The following is a 20659-nucleotide window of genomic DNA, read 5'->3' as shown; positions in this document are numbered from 1 at the left end:
ATACTTTATTGCTAAAAAATGCCAACCACTATGTGAGCTTTCCATGAGCGGTAGGTAATGTTCTTGCTTGTTGGAGATTCGTTTCTCAATGTTGATCAGGGTGGTGGTTGCTGAAGGCTGGGGTGGCTGTGGCAATTTCTTAAGACAGCAATGAAGTTTGCCACACTGGTTGATTCTTCCTTCCCTTGAACACTTATTACAGGCCACTGTAGGGTTGTTAACTGTACCGATTTCAATACTGTTGTGTCTCAAGAAATAGGGAGGCCCGAGGACAGGGTGACAGGTGACCAGCCAGTTGGTGAAGCAGTTGGGACACATAGCATGTATCGATTAAACTCACCATCATATGTGGGTGCGGTTCATGGTGCCCCAAAACAATTAGAAGAGGAACATCAAAGATCACTGATCACGTATCACCAGACCAAATACAGTGAAAAAGTTTGAGATATTGTTGAGAATGACCAAAATGTGACACAGAGACACAAAGTGAGCAAATGCCATTGGAAAAAATGATGCAAACAGACTCATCTGATGCAGGGTTGTCACAAGCCTTCAATTTGTAAAAAATGCAGTATTTGCGATGCACAGTAAAATGAAGTGCAATAAAACAAGGTATGCCTATATAATATTTATCTAAAAAAAATCCCCACAAGTGTGGAGAATAATGAAAATGTTTCTCTATTCTTCTATACAAAGATCAACCCTGGTTTTCAGTATTCCAGGTATCTGATCAATTGTAAAGCCTTAATAAATTTATAGGCTTTATTTAACTTCAAAAATAAAGCCTTATGATATCAAACACTTAATAATGACTATATTAAAGAGTGTCTAAGAAACTTGTCTATTTCTGAGCATACAGAAAAGATAATCTTTGGAGAAATTCTGCTTCATTGCACAAAGCCACGATTACTTCTTGTCTTTTGAGTCTAACCTCTATGATGATTTGGTGTGTTCTTTAAGAGCATCACCATTTTATAGCATATTTTGGATTTGTCAAAAGCACTTAGCGCTGTACAAAAGTTCCCAATTGTAACGCTTCATAAAAAGTTAGTATTTTCCTTGCACCCAGACAGGAGAAAGGACAATTTCAAACATCTAATTAATTACTCCTCATAAATGTACGAGTTTACCCCACACAACAACTTCTAAAACTAGAGAAACATTTTTTTCTGCTTTACAGACAAGTATTAGTTATAACAGACCAGTGTGTTAAAGTATCATTTACAATTATACATGTGTTAGGCTGAGAACAGGAATAAGTTCCTAGTGGACCACTTAGAAAGAATGAGAGCAGATATGAACTTTGGTAGTTTGAGTGAGGAAAAGAGAAGGGGCTCCAAAATAATTTTTATCAATGGCTGACATCATCCAAATAGCAAGAGCGTGGCAGACCCTTCTCTGTGAGTTTGTGCAACCTTCACTCTGAGCCTCTCGGCTGGACCCTGGGGCCCTATATTGGAATGGCAGTTTGGGCCTAGGAAAAGGCACACCAATACATTTCCCTGTAGATCAGCAGAGCTCCTTCGTTCCCAGGTGTGATACTAAAGTGAGATAAAGGAAATGACTTTCAACATAAGACACTGTAGAACTAAGATCCCTCTGATGAGGCGTGACGCCTGGCTCTTACACTGCATGAGATGGCATCTGAAAGGCATTCCTGTCCTCTGGTTTCCCCACTGGGCTCTACCAGCATCTCACTGATGCAGCCTGGTGGACCACCGGCTTCTGGGAGCAGCTCATGCCTGATAACCCAGGGAGAACTGGCCAGACTAACCACCTCAGCTCTCTGCAGAGCATGGGGCTTCAGAGGCAGTGGACACAGTGGACGGGGCCCACGAACCCATTTCTCCTATGACGGAGCACAACTGCCAAGAGCTGGGGAAAATGTCCCCCACTGTGATCACTTCGTTTAGTAGTTCAAGCTGAGTTAGCTATTCATAAACACAAACCAAGCCTCTGGCTTTGACTTGAATCAAAACCACCATGATCTCTGAATGATGCTTTTTCTGCCGCCGTGAAAAAGTGCAAGTGGTGCTTATAGAATACAGGGTTCTGGGCATCCCTGAGGACCCCCGAATTGGTCTCCGGGGCCAGCTATCTGATGTTCCCTGTTTTCCAGGTGGAACCAGAACTCATAACCTTGTTATAACTTGAGAAAGTGAGAGGCTAGTTTCAATAACAGCTTCCTCCATCTCTAGGATTCTCATGGCAGAAAGGACCCCTCTTGGCTTCCGCATTTTGACATGAAACCCCTGTCCCAGTGGATCACTTTATTAATGCGATACCGTAGTTTTTACTTAGCAGGGGAGTACATCACCTTCTGTTAACTCACCATCATCCCCCTGCCCTGAAGCTGGTAGTGCTTCTCCCGGAAAACTTCAACCGCACCGGCTGGGTGGGAAGAGGAGGCTTTTACAGAACCTTTAATACCTTCCCCTTTGACAAAGCTCTGGCTTCTGATCGGCCAGCAGGCCGGACCTGGGCGTCTATCAACACATCACACCCGTTGGGAAATCCCTCCTCCACAGCCTCGGAGTTGGTTTCTTGCGTCCAGTTCCATTTTACTCATTTTTTAATTTGTCACGGCCACCATCACCATACCGGCGTCTGTTCAATGACATTATGAAAATCGCCACTAGGGCTAAGGCAGCCCCCAGGCCAGGGGGCCCGCACGGGCTGACCTCCTGCGCCACCCCCGAGAGGAGGGGGGCGACGATCCGGCCCACAGCCGTGACCGACTGCCCCACGCCGATGACCGTGCCGCTGGCCTGCGCCCCTCCCGCGGCCAGCTGCAGGTCGGTGATGCAGGTCCTGCCCACGGCAGTGGAGACGGCCAGCAGCGAGGAGCAAAGCACGGCCACGGCCACGGTGCGGGTGGCGGTGTGCAGCAGCAGCAGCACGCACGTGAGCACACTCGAGTGCAGCAGGACCGCGTGGCCGTCGTGCCGGTACAACCGCAGGATGGGCCCCAGCGCCAGGCCGGCCAGGGCGCCCAGCGCGCTGCCGTAGCTGATGAGGTAGCCAGCTGACCGCGGCCGCACCCCGAAGCGCTCCTCCAGGCCCAGCACAAAGTTGCTGTAGTAGAGCATGGCCGCCACGGCCATCAGCAAGCGCACCACGAAGATGTCCCACATTTCGGAAAATATCAGGCTCTTCATGTCCCGCAGTGCGGAAGCGACCTCCACCCAGGGCGGCCTGGAGGGCTTCCCGCGGGCCTTGCTCCGGCAGTGGGGGGCCACTTCTTGCACTTGACAGTCTGTCTTCTCCTGAAGCTCAGAGTTCTTAGCCGCTGGCAGGCCTATCTCTGTACTGGTGAGCTTCGTGTCCCGCCACGGAAACAGCCAAACCAGCCCTGGTAAGGTGGTATAGGATTGGTCAGAGCAGGCTGCATGCCGCGCCTCCCACGGCGCTCCCGAGGGGTAGAGGTGGGGAGGTGGCAATTATTTGTATGAGATCACTACTCTGGATTCTGTACTAGGATTATACTCATCTGTATTTCTCAATACCGTTTTTAACCGTTCCCACAGCAACTTCTACTCAATTTTGGTAACGGAATTCTATTCCCCTCAAAGAAAAAAATTTAGACCTACAAAATGCTCACTTTTTTCCCAGCTCAAGAGCCCATGATGGTTTCCTAGATCACGTGAGATCTAAGTTCTCATGCTCTATGTTTAAATTCTTCCCATTATTAGTTTTCTAAATCTGTCTATCCACTGTCTGCATACACATCCATTCACCACCTGTACTTCACCCATTTGAATACTGAATATTCATGCTTCCTAAATGCTAAATTCTGTGCTAAACAGTAGGAATATATTAACCAACAAGACAAGGTCTATGAAATCCCTGCCCTCAAGGAATTTAAGTCTAAAAGGGAGTTTAGACAAGTAAAGCAACTGGATTACAGGGTAAGGGCTAAGTGGAGGGAAACAAGGGATGCTGTGAACAGAGACAGCCAGCCTTGGCTTGTGGAGAGGGGGGGACAGCTTGACACCCCCAAGGAGTCATCAGAAAGCACCTGCGTGGATCTGCCTCCATCAGGGCCATCATGTGCTTTTACAAGTCACACCTCAAAATCTCAGGGGATGCCATTCTCATGGACCGGGATGCATGACCTTACGCGGCAGCTCGATTCCTATTCAGATAATCTCTCCTCCACCCTTGTGACTGGAACATTCCTGCCATGGCTGTTTTATTTATCCCGTGCCATCCAAGTAGAATGACCTATTGGCACGGCCAATCCATACCCCCAAATGTCTTAAAACTGAATTCCAGCTTGCCATTCTAGGATATCGTTTCCTAACTCATGCTGCTGGGTTCTCAGTCCTTCCACACTTAAATTCAGTGTGGGCCAGTGGCCTTTCAGGCCCCTTCATGCTGTTTTCAGCAGCTACATCTGTGTGTGTGGTTTCTCCAAATATAGTACTGGTGGACTATTAGCCAGGGACTAATTTATGACAGGAAACTAGCCACACAAGAATGCAGGCCTGGACTTTCCACCTCTTCTGACCTTTACAAGGGCCCTCGGACACTTCATAGAACCTTGAAAAAAATGAGCAAGGCTTGTCACTGGTAGACTGAGAGAAAGAGTATAATTAAAATAATAATAAAGATGATAATCATGACAGCAACTAACGTTTACTGAGGGCTTCCCATACTCGACGCTGTGGGGTAAACTCCTAACAAGTCTAGGAGTGTTGTCACCCTGTTTTACAGATGAGGGACTGAGGAAACCCACCCAAGGCCCACACTACAAAGTGGCAAAGCAGGAATGTGAATCTAAGTCCGTCAGACTTCTGTCTGAAAACAGAAATCATGGGAAAAAGACATAAAAGGCCTTTCTCAGGCAACGTGGCAGATCAGAGTGAGGATATGAGAGGCTGAAGGGGTGAAGAGGGTTGAAGAAAACAGCTGAAGTGTTGAGGGAAAAACAAACAAACAAAAAAACCCGCCATACGTTAAGTTCATTGAGCTGTCTGGCCAAAGCCCCATGTGAGACTGTCTGCTGTCCAGCCCCCCCACCTCACCCCGTTGTTCTCCTCTGCTATTTCCTGCGTCAGCTTGGCCCGCCGACCTCCACACTTCTTAAGAGTGCACAATAAATCCCTATGACTTTTTTTAGCCATTGTGGAGAATGCTTGCAGGTGGATGTATCCCTGACTACCTCAAACCCATTCACAGGCTTAGGTGAAGGCAAAATGTGAACAGCAGCATCGCTGGAGAATTCAAAACAGAGCTCCATATCAGGTTCTTTGTTTACACATGACTTCTGACTTCCACTGTTATCGCATTCATCGCATTCCTTCACGTGGGAAGGTACCTGGCCACGCCAGCTGATCAGGTGCTTAAAGTATTATCTAGATTTACCCTAATCCATGAGACCACACCTCACCTCCTGGCTGAGGTTACAGGTTACACTTCTGGCAGGAAATCATAAAGTATTCCTATGAGGTCTGACACTGAGCCGTGAACTCTGCTTCCTGAGTGTGAAATCCTAGCTCAACATGGAATTCATCTCTCAACGTGGAGCCTTGAATACAAGACTGAAAACGGTGCAGTAGGTTATCATTACATTTAAGAAAAACTGAAGAACGTGAATCATTCCTCTTGCTTACAAAGTTGTTTATCTAAGGCTCAGCCATATACCAGTCTCTGGGCAAAGAGGCTCATCTTGTTTGCTATAGGTGCAACTGATGCTGCGTCCAGGGGCTCACAGTCCAGACAGTGTTCTTTTATTCATCAAACAGGACTGAATTTAGTTTTGTGCCTGGCAAGTTCTGGGCAGGAGTGACAACCATGAGCAAATCCCTATGCCTGAGGTGTTTACTTTTGAACGGCATGTGTGCAGAGGTGGGAAGGAAAGGGGTAGAAAGAACAGAAGCAAGAAAACAAATTTCTAATATAATTTGAGAAGTGGCGTCAAAAGGGCACCTGGGTGGCGCAGTCAGTTAAGTGTGTGACTTTGGCTCAGGTCATGATCTTGCGGTTCATGGGTTCAAGCCTTGCATCAGGCTCTGTGCTGACAGCTTGGAGCCTGGAGCCTGTTTCAGATTCTGTGTCTCCATCTCTCTCTGCCCCTCTCCTGCTCATACTCTGTCTCTATCTCTCAATAATAAATAAACATTAAAAAAAAAGAGAGAGAGAGGCGTACTGTCAATAAAATGGAGTTATTTTAAACAGAATCATCAGGGAAGGCCATCCCAAGGAAGAAAATATTTGACACTTGAATGATAAGAAGAAAAACCCTGTGAAGCGATTTGGGAAGAATGCTGTAGGTGGAGGAAAGCACAGATTGCAGTGCCCTCCTGTGGGAATGAGCCTGGTGTGTGTGAGGTCGACCAGAAAGCCAGTGTGGCTGGAGCATATGGAGAGAAGCAGAGTGAGGGAGTGAGGGACAGGGCCAGCCCACCACTATGCTGGCTGCATGAGATACATATGTACTTTTAACATGATTGGGAGACATGGGGGGGTGTCTGTAGCAGGGGATGAGGTGGTCCAACTTCAAGTAATAAGTGTGCCTATTCTAAGGTGTAGAGGATTAAGAGTATACTTACCAGGATGAGCACCAAGTAATGTATAGAATTGCTGAATTGCTGTATTTTACGCCTGAAACTAATATAACGCTGTATGTTAACTATAGTGGAACAACAACAAAAAATTCTGCCTATTTTAAGAACAACAAATTGTAAGGAGATTAAAGTAGGCGGATTGATCAGTGTGAATGCATAAACCAGACAATCTTCTTATGATGAAATGTCAACTTACCAGCATTGAGAATGAAGACAGAAAAACAGATGAAGGCTGTTAAATAGAATCCACCATCTAACTCAGTGAGATAGCCACCCACCATGGGGCCTAAGATGAAGCCCACACTAGAGGCTGCGTTGAACTGTCCAATTACGAGTGGTCGTTCCTTCTCTGTGACCAGATCAGAAAGCAGAGCCCTTGAAATGGAGAGTGTGTGTTTGAATATACCTGTAAGGGGACAAGAAACATGCTCTGTAACATTTTTCAGACCAAAAGTATCTTGCACATGATCTTGCAATTCATTTCTATCACTGACAGAGTTCTAGTCTCCACTCTCTTTGAACGTCTAAGGTCTGCAGTTTCCTGCCTCCGCGACTGGACTCCCGGTCTAGCCCCACAGTCCTAACTGGCCAACTTATCCCTGGTGGTGAAGCCCTGAATCCTTAGTTTCCCCATCTCCCACCCTGACATCCCAGTATCTCTGGCCCTCTCTGTTAGCCAAGTGCAATTCATGGTGGCTTCTCTACAGAGATGTGTCATTCTTTATTCATTTGCTCTGTGGATAAACATTTACCTCATGCCTACTATATGTCCAATAGTAACTTTGACCCTTGACACAATGTGCTATCTTCACAGAGCCTGTGTGTGCGTGTGTGCATGTGTGCATGTTTGTGTATGTATAAAGGTAATAACTGCTACAGACAGAAACAGAACAGGAAAGAAGGATAGGGTGTAAAAATATAGAAATACGGTGACACGGTCATCTAAACAATACCAATTGATTTTCTATTAGCGAGGGGTTTATGAGTTTTTTGCCTGAACAAACTGAAAGCCATGACATGACTTAATAAGAGATTAAATTATATGTTACAACTTTATATTCCTCCTATTTCTGTTGAGGTACTTGACTCGTCTTCACCCATACTCCCATACACTGAACAGACTGTGGTTTCTGGAAACACAGCTTGCCCAGTGTTGATCGATGCATAGCAGGCGCTCAATCAATGCTCCTGGAGGGTCTGTGTGAACTGCTCCTAAGTAGGATGGAACATAACAGTTTCCAGCGATCTTCTTGAAAGAAGTATCACTCCACGGGGCGCCTGGGTGGCTCAGTCAGTTAAAAGCATCTGACTTTGGCTCAGGTCATGATCTCATGGTTAGTGGGTTCGAGTCCCGCATTGGGCTCTGTGCTGATTGCCAGCACAGAGCCTGGAGCCTGTTTCAGATTTGATTGCCAGCACAGAGCCTGGAGCCTGTTTCAGATTTGGTGACTCCTTCTCCCTCTGACCCTCCCCTGCTCACACTGTCTCTCTCTCTCTCTCAGAAATAAATAAAACATTAAAAAAAAAAAAAAAGTCTCACTCTGCACATCACTCCACCAGCACATTGATGCTGGCTTCTACACCCAGCTGGGTCTAAATATCAGAGACGGTGTTTGTCTGATAACCAGCCTATTTGGGAAGCAAACTTAAAATCTCTTTTGGAACTAGGTAGAAAGACTTTTTCTAAACCTATTCCCTTAAATGTGGGAAAGGACTGGACCAGAAGATGATTCCTAGGAGGCCTGATAGATTATGTTCTTGTGACTATATTCCTGTGTTTATTTTTGAAATGATACTGATTTGGGTCCACCTCACACACCCAAGGAAAGAGGGATGTGGTGAGAGTAACCCAGACTAGCTTTCTGTTACATTTTGGGGGCTGGGCGAGGGGACAGAGAGAGGAGGGGGAAACCACACGTCTGCTTCTGGTACTTCAACCTCTCTCAGGTTCACCTTCAGGACACAAAGACCTGAACCTACATGTGAAATCTTGTGGCACAACCCTGGCAAGGCTGCCCAGGGCTCCTTCATGTCCCCGGGCCACTGAACACCGGAGAGGTTCCACAGCAAGAAGGAGTATTTGTGTATAGCTCTTCAGTTGGCAAAGAGTAGGATGTTCACCTAACAGAGCTACCGTGACTCAAACCGGGCTCATGTCATATTAAACAAAAACATTTTAACCTCCTCTATAAACTTCTATCTACTGTATAATCAATGTTGAGTCTATTTGTCTTATATTTTTCTTTAGAATCATGAGCAGCCTTACTGCTGAGTGGTGGAGTATATTACACTGTGGGACACACACTGCCACTCAAACCAAGCCTGTACAGTAACTTCAACACTGCGTGTGCACAAGCAGCCGTCAGCTGGGTTCCGCATGGTAGTGGGACGAGTTAGGACGACAGCTTACATTCAAAGCAAAGACCTTCATGACCTTTTTTTTTTTGCGTCAATAGAAAGGCACAGCATGAATTTTGGAGGGTAAACTCCAAAGACTTAGCGAGAAAGAATGTATGTCATGGAAATGGGGTGAAAATCCCCCAATGAGCTGGTCATCAACTGTAGGTCAGAAGGACTTATTTAATGCTCTGTTCCTTGGGGGTGTTAGTTAAAAACATGCAGCTTAACTGAATATGGGCAGAGGTCCTGTGCCGCAAACTCGTCCACCAGGGTAGCAGAGTCTGTCAGTGCTCTATTGAGTAAGGAGAGAAAGAAACACTGAGACTCCAGGGCTCTCACAACGGAGAAAGGCAAAGAGAGCATAAAAAGCTTCCACAGGAACTGCCTACGCACCACACCATGACGGCATTCACAAGTGGCGTCTCCAAGAAAGGACAGAATGTTTCAAGGCACGGACGAAATAAAAGCTATTTTGAAAATGCCAGAAACTTTCAAGATCAGTGTGGAAACAGAAACTGACCCATGAGCCATAAGCCACTACACTGTCATCCTGCTCTCTCCCCCAGGTAGCAGCCAGGTTCACAGAAGGCGGCAGGGAAAGCCATAGTCGTAAACCTCAACATGAAGTCAGGAGGCCCAATTTCAAAACGATCAGCTCACCAAGGGAGAGAACAGAAACCACAGGGTTGGCCAAAGACATTGAACAAATTCCTACTGGTTGGAGGTACCGAGAGATCAGATCGATGGGAAGGAGACAGGTCTGTGCAGCAGCCTGATGATTCACATGGACAGTTGGGGAAGGCTCCAAACTCGGTCATGTGCAAGCTTTGCGGCTTGGCACAGGTTAGCCAAGCCTGGCTGATACCGAGGGCCCCACCAACAGCAGGGGCTGGTTACTCTTGCTATTGCCATGATTCTCTCTTGACATGTACTCTAATCAAGAAGGCAGTGTCTAGAAGGACAGTCTCTCTTTCTACACATACATATACCTGACTTGTTTTGAATGAACACACACACAAAGGCAAGAACTCACCCACAGGGACTCTGGCGAGGGCAAACAGGAACACACTGGTGGATGCTCCGAGAATGAGATAACCCAGGGCGCTGAACAGAATGCACACCAGCAAGGAGGACCGTCTTCCGACCACATCACTCCAGCAGCCCTGAGGAAAGCAAGGAACACAGCAGGTCCACCACCACCATGGAAATGCCCCCAAAATGTTTTTAAAATTTTGAAATGTTTACTTACTTTTGAGAGAGAGAGAGAGAGAGAGAGAGAGAGAGAGAAGCACATGAGTGGGGAAGGGCAGAGAGCAAGGAGACACAGAATCTGAAGCAGGCTCCAGGCTTCAAGCTCTCAGCACAGAGCTCAATGTGGAGCTTGAACTCATTACTGTTGAGATCATGACCTGAGCCAAAGTCGAACCCTTAACTGACTGAGCCACCCAGGCACCCCAAAATACCCCCAAAATGTGACCCAGATATGTTGCTAGATGGGGGATAACTTACCACCAATGTGCTAGAAAAGAGCTGCAAAATGCCGTAGGAGGAGCCTATAAAAGACATCAGTAAATCAATACAATCAGACCCATCACAAAAAAATGGATTTATGTGGTAACAATTACATAGAAATTAACAGAAAAACACTGGGGGGAGAGAGAAAGGACCATTTTAAAAGGAAATTACCCTTTTTTTTTTTCAGTTGGAAGAGAAAAGCCATACAATTTTTTATAAAAATTCAAAATAAAACTGAAGGAAGCAGAAGAGAGACCAAAGCTAACGGCCACCCTCAGGGACTCTGAGAGAGAGGCCTTCTCCCACCTTGTGAGGATGTGTACCCCCAGCTGAGAAGACTGAACAAAGAGTACTTGGGGGAGTAGAAATCTGAATCCTGCAAGAATTCTGCTAAGTCTTAAATCTTCTGTATTATCTCACATGCCTCTAACCTTCCAGTTTTATAAGAAACTGACAAAGTTTTACAGAGTACTTTTACCTCCATTATATCAAACAGCACGCCCCTTCTGCTCTCCATAAATACCTTCAGGTTGCCGTGTGGTCCAGTGCGATTCCACTTTCCAAGGGAAATACAAATCATGGCATGGAGGACTTACCAAATATTTTGTACACACTGTCCCAGAACATCTGCTTATCCAGCTTGTGCCTAACCAAGGGCTGTTCGTCTTAACAATTTCTTGTATAGTAGCATGCTCCCAAGCCCTATTTCCTGTCTCTTAGGTAAATCAGTGACCTTCAGACGTGCTGTTTGTAGGCTGCACAGGTAGAAAAGCCGTAACAACCCCCTAAGAGGTGCTGGTGGTGGTGCAGGAAGCTTGCAACCAATCTGTCAGGGCTCACCCCGAGTCCCTTTGCTGCATGGCTTGATTTCTGTAGGTTGCGTTTCTCTGATTTCTCGCATTAGGTTACAGGTGCCCGCAGGCAGGAGTCTATACCTACCCTTTAACATACACAGCCAGCTCCTTGCATAGGTTCGGGAAATACCTGAAAATTCAGCACTCTGAAAATGTGCAATATTAACCACTCACCTACTATTCCAGCAACTGTTGGACTTGCCCCAAGAGATTTGACATGAAGGCTCAATAAAGGGACGACCATGCTCACACCAAACAAATCCTAAACAACAAAACATAATTAACTCCAATTGAAACTGAAGCTTAGATGTTCTTGAAGTGGTAATCCGAATAACAGGCTGATTTAAAAAAATAAAAACAGGGGCGCCTGAGTGGCTCAGTCAGTTAAGTGTCCAACTTCAGCTCAGGTCATGATCTCACAGTTCATGGGCTTGAGCTCCGCATCAGGCTCTGTGCTGACAGCTCAGAGCCTGGAACCTGCTTCAGAGTCTGTGTCTCCCTCTCTCTCTGCCCCACTGCTGCTCATGCTCTGTCTCTCAAAAAATGAATAAACGTTAAAAAAAATAAAAATAAATAAAAATAAAAACAATACCTAAAATTTTGAGCAAATAAGAAATCATAATTGTATTCTGTAGTGAGTGTGCTATACTCAACCGGTTAAAGTTATCAAAGAATCAAAATCAATATAAGAACTGCTACTTGTAAATGCTTGATCACCATAACCTAGAATCATTCAACCTCAGCTTCTTTGTAACTGATCTTTAATATACAAGGAGGATATGCGACAGAAGTTAAGCAAATAAAGAAACCTGTTTGTGGGTAATGAAGTGGGAAAGGAAGTAGGGATAACACATATTCCTTGGCAAAGCAGCCTTTGCTTCATAGTATGAATTTCCTCCCAGAATTAGGGAAGGCAACTAATCTGTGGTTTACAGGCTTACAAGGTAGTATCTGAAAAGAAAGTCTGAGCGAAGCAGGAAGGAGAAAGGTGGCTGGGGTAGTGGGGAAAGTCAATGTTTTGCAGCTGGGTCAATGAAAGTGCATGGAATCTGGGGTCAGACAGACAATTCTAAGTTCTAGCTCCATCACTTACTAAGCATGTTACTGGATGTCATCAAGCATCAGTGCTGTCATCTGTAAAAAATGGGGATGACACCTGTCTGGTAGAAATATGATGTACATTAAGAGACGTAGTGTGAGAAATGTGTAACACGCAACGGAAGTCAAACATTTTTTTCTCTTTCCTTCAGTCCTGGGGATAAGTACTGATCCTTCTTGCTAGGTATTCTGAGTGAACAGATTGTTAATTTTTCTTAAGTTTTGTTCTCATTCCTACTTCACTTGGTTACTTGCTACAACTGGTTTCGAAGGAGGAAAGCACATTGCACACACACATTTTCTTTACACTCAACCCAAATTCCTTTTGTTATAATCCTGGTTAAATACAAAGAAAGAAATGTATGGAGGATAATTTTTTCTTTGGGCCACAATTAATCTTTTGCTGGCCCCTTCTCCTAGTGGCTATACCTTCATCTAATTTTAGAAACACGAATCTCTAAATGTACTTTTCAGTGTCCCCTTTCCATCGCTACATCTTTAGGTGGCCAAATATTTACTATCCAGTGTTCTTAAATAGCCCATAAATTTACACCAGAACTATGGTTCGTTATTTTGATATAAGATTACTTAAAATTTCTCTTGGGTCTGAGTCAATGCCTGCTGGGGTTTTCTGTCAGCTTTGTTTCATTAGCCTACTGATGCATTATATCATTTAAAATAGTGAAAATACATCAGTTACTTATTGAATTTTCTGCTCTTTCAGAAAAGGAAACTCAACTGTCCAACAAGATTTTATTTCCAAAAAATTCCCAGTACCACTTGTCATTTAACCTTCAAAACGTTATTCTAAATAAAGGATGGAAGAGAAATTATTAAGTAGGTTGAGATTTATGGAAGGTGATAAGAAAACATAGACTCATAAGCAATCACCGATGCTCACTATTATTTTTCACACTTTATGAGTCTGAAAAATAGTATCTATTTCCAAGGAGGCTGGTGCTAGCTCTTTAGGAAGTTGTGTTCTAAAACTTTCTTCTCTTGTACTATAAAAGGCGACTCCTCTCTTCCAGTAAATCCACAAGTTCTTCAAAACCACCCGCATTGCATGCACTTTAATGTTGCAACTGGTCACGTGGCTGTAACCATTCATAAGGAAATCAGGCGAGTAGGGATCACTTAAACCTTTCATGGGAACAGGTACACCTCTCAGTAAAAACTGGTATATATACTAACAAATTCCAGGATCTTTTTCACGGTAGGAACCCAAATATTTTGTGATTAGCAAATTGCCTCAGTAAGAATGAATAAGAGACCTGACTAAAGCTGATGAAATAAAATATAAACCTCCCCATGTTATCTGAAGGAAAGGGAGTGAAATCATAGATCTCAGCACCATCTTAGGATGCTAACCAAAAAGGGCCTAAAGGGCCCTTAGTCTTCCTTCTTAAACAAATTAAAACCTGGAAGCATGGATGAGAACTAAAAACAGAACACTCTGGCAAATGACTTCTTTAATCTTGTTCCCTTCCTCTCTTATTAATCCAAAACCATTTTCTCAAAAGTCTTAGGGGTCTTTACATCGCTAATTATATTAAAAGTAATAACTAAGTTATGTATAATACTCCTTAGATGTTACCTAACAAAGAGCCATTAGATCCTTTACAGATACCCAAAGCTGCACATACTTTAATTGCTTACAACATTTTCCATTTAAAAAAAAATCCCTAATCTAACTTATGGGAAATCTTACATTTTCCCCTGAACATATTAGAGACCAAATGCTTCTCTTGAACAAATTATTAAAATTTTACATCAGTACTGCTAAATTTGACTAGCTGTGTGCACAGCATGTAGACAACATAAGAGAAGCTCTGAATATTCAAATCTGTAACCAGGGGGCCGGCTGTAATGAATGATCAGTGAATTTATTTAAAAAACTCAAACAATTCTGAATTGTAGGTCATGTTGGATTCTCTGAAGCCCAGTCTGGACTTTCCAGGGGAAGGCCCAAATCCTTTTCATCTGGCAGAACCAGACGGTAGTACCAGACAAGAGAGGGAAGCAGTAGCTTAGAGTCCCCAGCTCCTACCACAGGGTGGATGGCAGCCAACTCCCTTTTGAAATTTTAAGAACCTCTCACACTCTATAGTGTTGAATTCTGGGTGACTGGAATGGAAGGTAGGAGAGGTATTTCCACCCTGAAACTGAACGAAGATTAAGGAATGCCAAACTCAGGCATTCTGGAACGGGAGGCACTGAGCCTGAGGGGTAGGTAGGCAAGGTTCTCTGGGGGGTAGGTAGACAAGGTTAACTGAGGCAGACGTTCTGTGTGAAGGTGTCCTCCTGAGTGCTTCAGGGTTCTGTGTTTACAGTGACTTGGTGGAAATGCTTTCACCATTGTCTTAACTATTAGGTCAACATTAAAACTTTATAGACTGATGAACTCCATGCATTGAGGGGGCGGCAGGGAGACTGCCTTCCTGCTCCTCTCCTAGCTGAGCATAGCTCACCATCCAAACTCTAGGTGTGGCTATTTTAACTGGGGAGTAGTGGTCTTAACCTGCATCTGGGCAGAAAACGGTAATTCCTCTTTGCCAAGACCCAGTGCCACTGGGGACTATTGACGGCTGAGGCAGCCTTCTCCCAGGGACCTTTAACCTGACTAGTTTTGTCCCTCAAGATACAGACTCATCAAAGAATCCTACCGGGTGCTTGTCCCAATTCTCCCCTAACATGAATCGGCTCACAACCAAAGCAAATGAACCAGGTCTAGACTAGAAAGAGAGGAGTAAAGAGTTGGATCTTGGGTTCCTGGAGATAATGGCCCACGAACTACCAACACAAGCTTACTAGTAAGATTGTTAATTTTTTCCCAGCAGGGACTGTGTATAACAATGATTGGAATTCCACAGTGTCTACCACATAGCAGGTTTTTAGAAATTCTAACAATAACAAATGGATGGATGGACTTCCTCTATCCTATACTCCTCTTTTTAAGCTTTCCATTCTACACGGGAAATTCATGTAGGACACACACACACAAATCATTAAAAAAACAAATCTGCGTTGTCCAATAAAGTTTGTTGAAGGGCAGATGTGTATAATTCACTGTGGTTTGCATTTTTGTGTTGCTGTTGGTAATACAGGTATGCTGTTTTGAAGGGGCACATGCACCCAAATGTTTATAGCAGCACTACAGACAACAGCCAAAGTATGCAAAGTATGGAAAGAGCCCAAATGTCCATCAATGGATGAATGGATAAAGATATATATATATATATATATACACACACACACACACACCCAATGGGGTATTATTAGTCGGCAATCAAAAAGCCTGTGGTTTGCATTTTTAAACACTCAAGTCTACCAGGAATCCTGGTAGGCAAAATAGGCAAATGTGCCTAATTAGTCCAAGTAGGATCATCAACAGCGACTTCCCCGGCTTGGTCTGACAGAAAGACCCGTGTATTCCCAGCACATCTACAGACACCAGATCAGCTGGACTTCCTCAAGCTTGCCAACAAGCCTACTGTCCACCCTGCGTGCGCCGCACCTACCACAGCATCTAACACCTGGGGTCACCCTTGAGCCCCGCTCATCACAGATTACACTTGAGCCTGGTGCTGGAGGCTTCTCAAAGGGCAGGAGGGGCACAGGAGCTGCGAACTGGGCCCCCTAAAAGCGCTAGGGGCAATAAAGCAATGTGGCCTTGGCAGAGAGAAAGGGTTGGGGAACAAGAGGAAGCTTGAAAAGTAAGGAGGCACCACCGGGCGGATCGCAGGTTCCCAGCCCTGCCTGAACCTTACAACCACTCGAGCTTCAAGAAAAAACCCACCCCTATTTGGGTTCCAGGTCCAGGACGCAGCCCTTCGACCCCAGCCCCAGAACTCACCAAGAAGCCCACCACATAAAGACAGAGCAGGAAGCGGCGGGCTCCCACGGCACTGGTGCCAGGAGCCTGCGCCTCGGCCCCGGCCCCCGGCTCCTGCCTTGGCTTCTGGGTAGCNGCGAGGCTGTGGGGCGGCGGCGGCTGGGCGCGCGCGCGCAGCCGCGGTTTGGGTCCGGGATACGGAGCTGGCGGTGCGAGTCCGGGAGTGTGAGAGACTTGCCTGTTTTGTTTTGGTAATGATGATGCTCTGCGTTTCCTCGGACGAAAGACTGCCTCTGGTATTGGAGGACGGGAGGGAGCTGTGAAGAGCTTCACCGAAGAGTATGCCCCCGCCTCCCCGCCCCCCGGGGTGGCGGCCACCCAGCCTGGGAGACTCGAGAATTAGGCTCGGGGGGGCTCTGAGTGACGGGGAGTTGGTTCCTCTGGCCCCCCCACCCTTCGGCTTGCCTGTTGGAAACACAGCGGAAATAATGTAGGCCAACCTCGGAGAGCTGTGAGCATCCTGCAAATGCTTCCTGAGCCCGAGGGGAGGTGACAGGTGCCTGGAATAATTAATAATAAGCATATAATAAAAGAACGTGATAAATAAGACACAATAAGCAGGAGAAGACGATAAATAAAATAATAGGGTGGCAAGTGGTAGAAGAAAAGCCCCGTTTCCAGATGAAGACCAAGGAGGCGGAGAGTGAGCTGCATCCTTCTGGAACCTTGGGAGAAGGGGCATGTGGGCTGAGAAAATTGAGGAGATGTATGTGGCCAAAACTTTGTGAACAAACCGAGTAATACGAGAAATGGGCGGGAGGCAGGATGGATCATTCAGGACCTAAAAGGCCCTGGCAGAGCTTTAAGGTTCTATTCTGAGTGTACTGGAAGGAATTACGCAGCGCATGACACCAAATAGTGTGTACCCATCACTTGGCACAGTGACTGACTCGTGGTAAGTACTTAATAAAGATGAATTACGGTTATTAGCACCTCTCTTACCAGGAACTTATTTCAGTACTTACTCGGCTCTCGCTGTGATGTGTTAGCAGAGGGTAAGTGAAACTCAGCTCAGGTCATAGTCTCATGGTTCTTAGGATCAAGCCCAGTGTTGGACTATATGCTGACAGTGTAGATAGAGCCTGCTTGGGATTCTCTCTCTCCTCTCTCTGCCCCTTCTCCACTTGTGCTCTCTCTTGCTCTCTCTCTCTCTCTATCCCTTTCTCTCTCAAAATAAATAAATAAACTTTAAAAAATATTTTAAAAGTTAAAAAAAAATGGGGCGCCTGGGTGGCTTAGTCGGTTAAGCGTCCGACTTTCGCTCAGGTCATGATCTCGCGGTTCGTGGGTTCGAGCCCCGCATCGGGCTCTGTGCTGACTGCCAGCTCAGAGCCTGGAGCCTGTTTCAGTCTGTGACTCCCTGTCTCTCTGACCCTCCCCTGCTCACGCTGTCTCTCTCTCTCTCTCTCTCCTAGAAATAAATAAAAAAACATTAAAAAAAATTAAAAGTTAAAAAAAAGATATAGGACACAAAGAAGAAAGCCATAGATGTCATATCAGCTATGACTTTGTGTCCAGTTACAGATGTGAGGACTGTTATGATTATTTGTATATGCTCTTCTTCCCTCTTCTTCTTCCAAGTATAATTATATATGTGAGTGGTGGAGGTTAACCTTGCAGTTTAGTCATTAGGTAGCATAATATTCGGTGTGATTGTGACTGAATTTGGGGAGTAATTAATATAGTAATAGATACATTGAGTATTGAGACTGTTGCTTTTTGTTAGGTGGAAAATTATATGGAAATTGAAATATGAATAGAAGGATGTATTTGGACAAAGGATGGACAAAATTATTCATTGGTTGATGTCAGTTCCAAATCCAAATATACATACAATCGTCCTGCCCTGTCAAAATTTCTCCTTTCTAACTGGTCTGATGTTATTCTTTCTTAGTACAAGGTGCTGAGGGACTAATGTGCTTTTCTCTCTTCTTGCTCCTGTGGTATGAGGCAGCCAGAAGAGTGTGAACACCTAGTGGTACTTAGCCCCAGCAACTTTCAGTGCCACCCTTGCATGCAGCAAATTCCACTGACATCCAGCTGGTTTCCAGGTGAACCTCCCAGGTGCCCTAGCAAGTACTTTCCTAGACATTTCCACGGACACCCTGGCTGGTGGCTTCCCAGTAAGTTTCATCAGTGTCTCAACTGAGGGCAGTAGGTAAGCACAAGATATCAAGCTATCCAAATTTGTTATAAGGAGAAGTAAAACTGACTATATTCATAGACCACATGGTCATCTGTATAGAAAATACTAAAGATCTATAAGAAATCTACTGGAACCAAAAGTTTAATGGGGTTGCAAAATACAAGGTCAATGTACAAATAAGAATTTTATTTATATATCCTAGTAGTGAATAATTAGAAACTAGAGCTTAAGAAGAAAACCATTATAAAAACATTAAATATGAAATAGGGATAAAGTTGACTAAAAAATATGCAGAGAGAAATCCTCTTTGGACCTCTTTGGGATTGAATTCCTGTGCTTCTTAGTGAGCACACCAAGATGGTAAAACTGTAACCATTCTTTTTTTTATTATTTAAAAAAATGTTTTATTTATTTTTGAGAGAAAAAATGAGCAGGGAAGGGGCAGAGAGAGAAGGAGACAGAGGATCTGAAGCAGGCTCCAAGCTGACAGCAGCAAGCCTGATGTGGGGCTTGAACTCACAAACTACAAGATCATGACCTCAGCCAAGGTCAGACACTCAACCGACTGGGCCACCTAGATACCCCACCATTCTTTCATTAGTGTCATCTTCTCAGAGCTGATTATATGGCTGGTAACCTTGAAAGATGAGGTAATGTCCTTTCGCTCATGAAAGATAAAGCTTACTTTCTGCTTACATACAAGCTTAGTGTTCCTGAGTTGTGATTAAAAAACACTACCTGTCAGAATCCATCTGGGTCTGCTGCATCACTGGCATAAACATGCTGGTGTTTTTGCTGTTTGTTGTGTCATGAGTAATAAAGTCTTTTGTCTCTAATGCAGAGGTCTCATGTCTTCTGTTGGCATCTATGAAATGGTAATAGGCTAACTCAGTTTTTAAATGGCATAAGATCAAACTTAACACCCAACAAAGACCTATACACTGAGAGATAGGAACATGGACCTAAATAAATGGAGAGATACACCATGCTCATGAACTGGAAGACTGCATATTGTTAAGATACTATTTGCATTTATAGTATACTACGTTGAAATACAACTACTTGTCATTAGAATGGCTACAGATGAAAAGAGTTGGAGGGATATGGAATAAGAATTCTAGTGGGAATATGAAATGCCACATCCATTTTGGAAAGGAGATTGGAAATTCCTTTAAAACGTTAAACAGTTAAACATAACACCTACCATGTATACTTCTGAGATATTTACACAGTATATGTGAGAGCATATATTCAAATGAGTTTTGTACACAGATGTCCATACAAACTTTGTTTGTAGTAACCACAGACTGGAAACAGTGTATCTATCAGAAGGTGAAATTGCTAACCAAATTGTGGTAAATCCATACAGTAGAGTTCTACTTAAAAATAAGGTACTATGAATTCATACTACAATATGGATGAATCTCAAAATAATTATGCTGACTGAAGAGATCCAGTGAAAAGGAATACATGTAGGATTCCATTCATGTAAAGATTTCACAGAACTCTGTGTTCACCTCCAACATGTAAAGAGCTTGGAAGTTGAGAGTTCTGTTTTTATAATAAGTAAAAAAGATGGAGAAATTGGAAACATAACTTTTAATAGATCCATCTGAAAATTGAGGTCACAGGGTAAGCCATCACCTGGGAATCTGGAGAGAGCCTAATACAGACAAGGTCAGCTTAATGCCAGCAGAAGTTGCTGAAACTGGTAACCCATAGGAACACTTCCATTGTAATTTTGATGACTACTGGAGGCTGACAGTTGACTGGCATGAGAGTTAAAAATTCTTGGGGGTTCAGTCTCAAGGATACCCATACTGTCATGGTATTTATCAATAGAAGCTCCACACCAGATTCTTACAGTAAAAATTTGAGAAAAGTCTCTGCATGTTTTCAGCAGAGAGAGGAGAAAAGTAAACATTTAAAAATTAACACAGGAAAGTTAACCATTTTGAAATACACTGAGGCCATCATCTATAACAAAGATTTACTCTATAAGGTAAGCTATCAGAGCCTTATCTGAATTGAGAAAGGACAGTTAAACAACTCCAGCACCCTCTAACCATTTTATTTTCACACAAAAGGAAAAAGAAAAAAAAAAAGGCTAAGGTATGCTTCTGAAAGTCACAATCCAAAGACTCAAACCCACTAAAGTACTGAGATTTAATCATAAGGTTAT

General features: G+C 44.2%; 1 protein-coding gene across 2 annotated transcripts; it reads right to left on the bottom strand.

Annotated features, from left to right (window-relative positions):
- Positions 1-2255: 2255 nt before the first annotated feature.
- SLC67A2 (solute carrier family 67 member 2) lies at positions 2256-16403 on the bottom strand. 2 transcript variants are annotated; one of them, XM_077749342.1, is made up of 6 exons: positions 16293-16403; positions 11513-11600; positions 10479-10522; positions 10003-10132; positions 6766-6975; positions 2256-3352 (listed from the first exon to the last, which is right to left on the bottom strand). In XM_077749342.1, exons 2-6 carry the CDS (start codon positions 11580-11582, stop codon positions 2562-2564), a joined length of 1245 nt encoding a protein of 414 aa, XP_077605468.1. In that variant the 5' UTR covers positions 11583-11600; positions 16293-16403; the 3' UTR covers positions 2256-2561. The 2 variants fall into 2 exon arrangements, with proteins under 2 accessions (XP_077605468.1, XP_077605467.1); XM_077749341.1 differs by lacking the exon at positions 16293-16403 and adding an exon at positions 9198-9261 and having other exon boundaries at positions 11513-11553.
- Between the last annotated feature and the right edge of the window lie 4256 nt (positions 16404-20659).

The sequence above is a fragment of the Crocuta crocuta genome, unplaced genomic scaffold (genome assembly GCF_008692635.1).
Source record: "Crocuta crocuta isolate KB4526 unplaced genomic scaffold, BGI_CrCroc_1.0 scaffold118, whole genome shotgun sequence".
NCBI classification, from domain to species: domain Eukaryota; kingdom Metazoa; phylum Chordata; class Mammalia; order Carnivora; family Hyaenidae; genus Crocuta; species Crocuta crocuta.
This window is presented reverse-complemented; position numbering and strand designations above follow the sequence as displayed.

Bases quoted from the DNA above. Each gene is read 5' to 3' on its own strand.
- SLC67A2 (XM_077749342.1), bottom strand. From the start codon at position 11,582: ATGGTCGTCCCTTTATTGAGCCTTCATGTCAAATCTCTTGGGGCAAGT. The intron at 10,523-11,512 runs GTGAGTGGTTAA...TGTCTTTTATAG, and splicing joins AACAGTTGCTGGAATAGTAG to GCTCCTCCTACGGCATTTTG. The intron at 3,353-6,765 runs GTAAGTTGACAT...CCACCTTACCAG, and splicing joins TGTCTTCATTCTCAATGCTG to GGCTGGTTTGGCTGTTTCCG.